The sequence below is a fragment of the Lontra canadensis genome, unplaced genomic scaffold (assembly GCF_010015895.1).
Source record: "Lontra canadensis isolate GAN:19392208 unplaced genomic scaffold, GSC_riverotter_1.0 scaffold48, whole genome shotgun sequence".
NCBI classification, from domain to species: Eukaryota; Metazoa; Chordata; class Mammalia; order Carnivora; family Mustelidae; genus Lontra; species Lontra canadensis.
The window spans coordinates 8,942,224-8,950,169 of NW_022631042.1; the positions used below are offsets into that span (position 1 = coordinate 8,942,224).

The 7,946-nt window shown below is 39.0% G+C and overlaps 1 protein-coding gene across 3 annotated transcripts in view; it reads right to left on the reverse strand.

The window, feature by feature from the left end:
* Window positions 1-7,946, reverse strand: part of FBXL13 (F-box and leucine rich repeat protein 13) — a 236,611-nt gene that overhangs the window by 104,200 nt on the left and 124,465 nt on the right. For all 3 annotated transcript variants that reach the window (XM_032873296.1, XM_032873295.1, XM_032873294.1), the window contains 2 exons: window positions 5,951-6,003; window positions 1,821-1,921 (listed from right to left, as the gene is read on the reverse strand). In XM_032873296.1, the coding sequence (XP_032729187.1) occupies window positions 1,821-1,921; window positions 5,951-6,003 (154 nt within the window). The remainder of the gene's footprint in view (window positions 1-1,820; window positions 1,922-5,950; window positions 6,004-7,946) is intronic.

Genomic DNA, 7,946 nt, shown 5'->3' on the forward strand with positions numbered 1-7,946 from the left:
AAAAAAAAAAAAAAAAAAAAAAAGAAAGAAAGAAAGAAAAGAAAAGAAATAATTCAGTCCACATTTCTTGACCACTGTACAAAATTAGAAATTAAAACCAGAAGCTTAATCAAAGAAATTTCAACTACTTGGATCCAAAAATTCTGTTCTAAATAATTACTGGGTCAAAGAGAAAATCAGATATACAACAGTTTTTTTAGAAAATGAGAACAATATCAAATCTTAGAAGCTTTGCCTAAATTCTTATTTAGAGGTCATTTCATATTAAAGCCTACAAATTAAATCTAATCTTACAAATTAAAAGATACTTGTACTGTACCCAAGTCCAAAAATGACCATTTAGAAAATATAATGAGAAATTAAAACAGAAAAGATAGCATTTACAGCAGCAACTGAAGAGCTATCACAAAGATTACCCATATGAATAAAACAAAATTTTGAGATATCTAATAAAACATTTGAAAAAAAAATTAGACTCTGTGCCTGATAAGACCAAAAATTACAAAAAAATACATTAGTTCATAAATTATTTTATCTTTAATTATTGGCATACTAGTAAATATCTAACAACTGGCACTTTAAAAACATATATGCATATAAATGTATATATGTTTACTATAAATTTGCACAGATTACTATTTTACATTTACTATCTTAGAGATATAAAATATGTATAGCTCACAACTTATAAATGATAATAAAATACATAATACTCTTTATTATAAAGTTGATATAATCATTAGATTCTCACACAATGCCTTCATGGACTTTTGCCAAAGTTATAAAGGCAGCTAGTAATTTTGTCTTCTTTGGTTTCAAAGGAAAAATAAAATTCTATGACTCTGATGTATTTCTTGTTTTCACCAAAAAATAAAAAAGTTCAAAAATATTGAGGAATGTGTATAGTTTCAACACGAATATTTTCATTTACATTCATGAGTAGGACAAAAGTGAAACAACAAAGATGTATGTACAGATTTCATTCATCTATCAGTGACATGAGTGGCTTCTTTGCTGAATCAGGTAATAGTTTCCAAGTCCTAAAAGAATATTTCCTCAATCTTTTATGGTATTTGCAGTGTTGCAGCTATAAACATGATGCACTTAAAAAAAAAAAGATTTTATTTATTTGAGAGAGAGCATGAGTGGAGGGAGGGGCAGAGGGAGAGGGAGACCCAGGGACACAGGCTCCAACCCAGGACCCTGGATCATGACATGAGCTGAAGGCAGAATTTGAATATTCTGTCAATGTTTGGTGATGTCTTGTATTCTTCTGTCCCTTCTCTAAAGCAGCACTAGCTGAGGAAAAGCAGCATCTGTGTTCAGGGTTGTCAACAGTTCACAGGTGAAAAGACAACCAGTACCAGGTTTCCTGGAGGTGGTGGAGGTCCCAACAGGTGACCAAAGCATGGCAAGAGGGAATGTGGGCCTGCAGTGCTCAAGGAGGGAAGACACTGGTGTTCCGTTGTCAAGAAGTCCAGACATGGGACTAGAATTTAGGAGGCAGGCTCTGTTGCCCAGGAAGGAGGACCAGAAAGAGACAGGCAGAGCCTAACTCAAGCTTCTGGGCACTCTGCTCCAAGAGTGACACAAGAACACTGGCCAAGCAGAGGACCAGTTATTTAAGCTGGACCCACCTGGGCAGGAGAGGCACCCGCTTGGGGACAGGAAAGAAGCAGTGCTGTTACCACCATTATGGTGCCACGGTTGGGGAGGGGGGTGCTGTCAAAATGAACACTGCCTTCGGGGAATGCTAGAGTGAGCCAGAGCCGGGAGGGGCATAACTGTCCTCGGGGTAATACAGAGAACACGAGCATTACCTGGGCAGGATTCGCATTGTCCTGTTTGTGATGGTGGTGTTAGATAGATTGAGGTACAGGACCCCAGGACAGCCCTCAGAGATGTATCTCATTGATTCATCCTGCAGGAAAAACAGAGGGGAGAATCTTACCAAAGTCTAGCAGGCTTTGTGATTTCCCCATTTTCTCTCTCCCAAAAAGTATATGCAAGCCTTGGTCTCTTGATATGCTTGGTTATTAGTTGTAAATCAAATTCAACAGAAGGTGATGGTTTTGTTTGAAGCTTCACTACTCTCTCCCCTGCCCTTTCTTTGGAAATAAAGTCCCATTCCATCACAGTGACACTTTGTTAAAAGTTCAACGCTGACAGGAAATTTGAGCTCAAGTGTCGAAGTGTCACTACTCCTGACTCTTCAGATGCATGAAAGCGATTAAAACCTCATCTATTTTTAAACTTGCTAAAGTCATTCTGAAAGACAGGAATAGTAAATGCTCTTAATTGGACTTCATTAAAAGTGAGTCCATATTTACCCATACATCTTTATAGAAATGTGTGTGTGTTGTGTGTGTGTGTGTATAATTAAGTTTCTATGGTCCTATTAGTGAGTATATTAAAACAGCCAAACAGAGTCTCACCAAATTTACTTGAAATGTTCTGAAGCAAAAAAAAAAAAAAAAAAGAAAAAGGTACACACATGTTGAACATGAAGTTCAGTGTTGGGGATGTTGGGGGTGAGACTCTCAAAGATTCAAGCAGCTCCCCCCAGAGCTGACACTGAGGCACAAGAGAACAGAGCGACTGTGACATGAGACAGACAGGAAAACAGTCATTTCAAGCCTGAGCCCTACACTGACATTTACAAGACCAGATGAATTGCAGGCTGTGATTGCAGTAGAGCTGCCTCGAATGTGGGTAACTACTTATAAAATGCTCCAGTGTGAGTAAGTAGCAGCAGGCTTTTATTTATTTAGCGATGGTGGATGAGTCTCCCCAGGAACACTGACAAGGTCAGCTAGTTTTAAATATTTGTGGCACATCGGTCCTGGAAAGAATAGGCCATCGCTGGAAGATGTCAATTGTCACTTGCCTGGGGAATGTGGTTTGGGAAAGAATTCTGCATGTTCACTATGGCCACCTCCGGCACCATTAAGGATGGCAAAGGTTTATTTTCAGCAGGATCATCAATGTTTAGCGTTCTATTCCTAGCTATTCCCCAGAGTTGTGGATAATACAGTACAAATTCCTGCAGTCCTGCTCTAGGACATGCTCTGAGCCCCGACGCCGCATGAGTGCAAGGGCAGGGACTCAATAAACACTGTATTTTTACCACTGCATTCAAACTGCCAGCAATTTTCCTACATACTCCACCACTAAAATGCAGGATTTAGGTATAGGTGGATAGATTTTAAAAAATATTTGAAAAGGTGGGGGGGTGGGAGGTTGGGGGAACCAGGTGGTGGGTATTAGAGAGGGCACAGATTGCATGGAGCACTGGGTGTGGTTCAAAAACAATGAATACTGTTATGTTGAAAATAAATTTAAAAAATGATTAAAAAATATATATATATGGTAAAAATTTATTTATATATATGTGTATATGCATATATACACACATACATATATTAAATATATATGGTAAAAATTTCCCAGAAGGAATAAAGAATTATAATAAATGGCATTGTAGTTCAATAGAAACAAAATCTATTTTCAAAAACATTCATGGTGCCAATCAAATATCAAAGTAATTCTGCACCTATTGAATGACCGACCAAAATGCAAGTGAGATGGGGCAAGGAGAGGACGGGAAGCTGATACACCCTCAGGGAGGCAGCCGCAGAGAAGATGAAAATGTGGGGCCAGGAAGAGGAAGAGGAAGTATGTTTATGCACCACAGAGGAAGCTCCTTTTTCCTTTAAGATAAGGAAACAAACCATTCACTGCATTTTCCTTTCTGGAGGAGCGTGGACATCCAAGAAACTTCAGACAAATCCTAGTCTCAACATTTAAAAGAGCTCAAGGTTCAGTCCCCAAAGGTGAGAGCACATAAAAGCAAACACTGCTTGAGTGTCCCCATTACAAAATGGTTTCTGAATTTGTGCACAATGCACCCAAATCTTTCCAAATATAATATATTCATAAGGCAAGCTTCTTAGAAATAAAGCTTTTTGAATGAATGTTACTCAACTCCTTAAATTTAAGCCTGTCTCCCAGCCTGTGCTTCAAAGGGAAAAAACAATAGTAAAATGTAGCTGGATAAAATTATCAACCCTGTATAGTATTAGACTCCAAAATTGGGAAAGATTTTGACGTTCACAAATTCAATGCAGATGGCATTTGCTTTGACTTTCCTATGAGAAAGCCAATTTAAAGACTGTGATCTGTTATTCAAGGGCAGAACTGAAGCTCCCTGAGGGCAGGAACTGAAACTTGATTCATTTTTAATTCCCTCTAACACCTATATTTTATAGCATATACATTCCCTATATATCTTTACATATAAAGATAAAAATATCTTTAAAGTAGTACATACTAAAAATATCCACAGAATGAAACAGAAGTTTGAAAGAAAGAAGTAGAATGACACCCTGGAGGGTGTGGACGTCCTGTTGGAGTCGTTGCTTAATGAAGAGCATGACAAAATCAGCCTCTTCTGTTTTCACCCGAATTCTCCTACTGTTTTGTTTTGTTTTTAAGATTTTATTTGTTTGAGAGAGGGAGAGACCGAGATAGTGAGAGAGAGCACAAGCGGGGAGGAGAGGGAGAAGCAGGCTCCCTACTGAGCAGAAACCTGATGCAAGGTGTCATCCCAGGACCGCGGGAACATGACCTGAGCCAAAGGCAGACGCTTAACCCACTGAGCCACCCAAGTGTCCCCTCTTACTGGCCTTTCTTAAGATTCTTCGCTATTTCTTCTCCTCTGCCTACTTCTAAAAGTCGGCAATCCCCAAGGTTCCATCCTAAGGGCTCTTCTCATACCTTCTTTCTGTAGGTTGATCATACTCAATTTTGTAACATTCATTAAGAATACAAAAATGTCAACCCAAGATGGAACCTCAAGTTTTATGCCATGCTCTCCGTTACCTGCTCGGGATCTCCATACAATTTCATTCATTAAGCAGAAGTAGACTATTTACTATGCCAACGTGTGTGCTGTGTGCTGTGACTACCACAGAAAACAAGACACGTCTCCTGCCCTTTGGCCCTCTTGGGCTAGTGGAAGAGGCAGAAATGCTGTGATTAGGGCTACTTGTTTTAGGGACCCAGTAGAGCAGTGACGAGCCCAGCCCTGGGAGACAAGGATGTCTTGGTAAAGGAGGTGAAGGAGGTGGTACCTAAAGTAAGGTTTAAAGCCCAACAAAGAGGAAAGTAATACCTGAGGACAAAGCAAAAGGGCATTCCATGCAAAGAGCACAGCCCGAGCAGAAGCAAAACAGCAAGGAGCAGCTTGGCTCATGCAGCAAAGAAAGTGTAGCACTGTATGGTTGCTGAAACTTAATGTGTGTGCAGGAATTGGAGCAAGATGAGGCTGGGGGAGGAGGCAGAGGCAAGACCACACAGGGTCTCCAAGGTATAGTAATGTTAAAGAGCTTTGACTTCATGGGATAGTGTAGATGGCGAGTGTGTTTATACATGTTGGAAAATGGGAGTGAAATGATCAGATCTGCCTCTTAGAAAGTGTATGTGCTCACAGGGGACAAGACAGATTGGAAGTCAAAGAAAGGCGTAGAGACAGGGACCAGGAAGGTAGCTGGCCAGGGTTACAGGCTCATTTCCATCTTCATTGGCACACAGTTGATAGCCATGAAGACCACTAAAATCAGCCCATTGTCATTCCTGGCACCCATTTTTTTCTGTCTCAGACACACATGACTCTAAATATAAACATAGTTAATTTTGTATAATTGTTGAACAGTTTTCACTTTTCCAGAGACTCCAATCTTGGGCATATAGCTACAGGATTAATAATAGCATTATACAAATGGGATAAAATTTCTTGCCAACTATGTTTAACATAGTTTGCTTTTTTACACATTTGATCCTAAACGAGCACACATGCCTGTATTCTGGCAAAAATCTCTGTGTATTGGCACTGCAATATAGTAAGCCTGAATCTAAATAAAAAATAGTAAAATAAGCTTCATATACTCACTGTGAGTGTTGGACAGTCAGAGACGTTCAGCTCTTGCAGATTTCTACAGAGGCCTAAATCAAACAAGTTAAACATCATTAAACAACATAGCGCAAATGTTTAAACTTAAAATTTTCCTTCCTACATTTAATGCGATGTAGTCATTAGAAAACGAAAACCTTGGCAAGTGATTTGTTCTAAGTATATGGTTCCTTTTCCCAGAAAACCAATTTCTTCTGGCTTTAAAATTAAAATATATACACATGTTTATTATCATTTGAGGATTACAGAAGAAAGGGGGAAAAAAGGAAAATATTGCTTTGGGAAAAACAGTATATACTTAGAGCTTTTAGCTGGGAAGAAAACCAACCTGCTTTTTTGTGGCATGACTTTTTGTTCATTTTTTGGTTTTTGTTTTCTTTTATCATTTTATTGTAAAAATTTTCAAACACAGAAAAGTTTAAAGACTTGAAGAGTTGTATAGTGCATATATACCCACTACACTTGCACTGTATTTGCTTTATCACATATTCACCTATACATCCATCGATCCATCTTATTTTTAATGCATTTTAAAGTAAGTTGCAGACATCAGCACACATTCCCCTCACACATCAGCATGGACATTATAAATAATTCAGCACGCATGCTAATTAACAAAATATTTATAATTTGTATAAATGAGATCCATACAATTTACAGTGAATTACAGAGAAGGACACAAAGGATCAGAGAGGTCAAGTGCCTGATTAAGTCTGGAACCAGAGGGAACTGCACAGTTTATGGTCTCGGGGAAGTTGACACACGTACAGAAAGACCTAGATAGCAGAGTGTTACACAGTCCACACTCCAGGTCTAGACCGACAGGAAGTAAAACTCCAAATCTGAGATAGAAAAGAAGGATCTAAGGGGGAGGAAACAAGAGTAAAGGGGAGGAATGCATGAGGCAAAGAGGGAGAAGTCATTCTAGGTGGACCCCGTCAGGCAGGAAGACTCCTGGCAAGGGGTGATCTTGCATTCACAATGCTACAACGGATAGAAAACACATCTGTTGCTCATAACCACTTAGCCCCACAATAATAACAACAGCAATGTATTCATTATAAACCGATTTTGAACATCTCTTCCTCTTCCGAGAATGGACTGTGTCCTAAGTAATAAATGCAAACCAAAATCACTCTTAGAATTTAAAAATGACAGCAGTGCTTTACAGTGTGCAGATCTTAGAAGTGACTAGTGATACCTGTTAAGGCAGAAAATAGATTCCGAAAACAATGTAATAACTAAACTGATGATAATATTAAAAATTAATATTTTTATAGAATTGTTACTTGAGAGTAGGTAATTCGTGCATTCAACAAATATTTATTGAGAACTTGCTGTGTGTCAGAAACTCGGCAAGTGCCAAAAAATACGGCAGTAAACAAAAAAGACAAAAATTCCTGCCCTTGGGGAGTTCACATCCTAGGTGGGAGAGACGGATGGTAAACAAAAGAAGTATAATATCTACTTGGACAGATGGTGATAAGTACAATGGAGAAAAATAAAATAAAAAAGGGAGTAGAGAGAGTGGCTAGCAAGTGGAAAAGGGGCCACTTTAAATACAGTGCTCGGAGAAGGCTTTGCTGAGGTGACATTCGAGCCAAAATATGCAAGACTTGACAAGGACAGGGCAGTATACTTTGGGCATTTCTGGATCTCACATTCATTGTGGTTGGTTAATTGGGAGATAGTCCAGGAAAGAAAAAAAAATGAGCTGGGGAGGACAACCATTGGAGATCTACTTTTTTTTTCCCCCTGCATGTCTCAGGGCTATAAAGAATCCCTTGATTGTCTTGAATCCAATGTGCTGATACATTACATGTTTCAGTTTTCCTAACGCTAAGTCCTAGCACTGTGGGGTACTTCCCCAGGACCTGGCACTGATAAGCGTCTTCTGCCCATGAGCCTATTTCATTTTCCTGACAATACTACACCACATCCTCAGCCCCATTTTACAGATACTGAAGATGAGGTT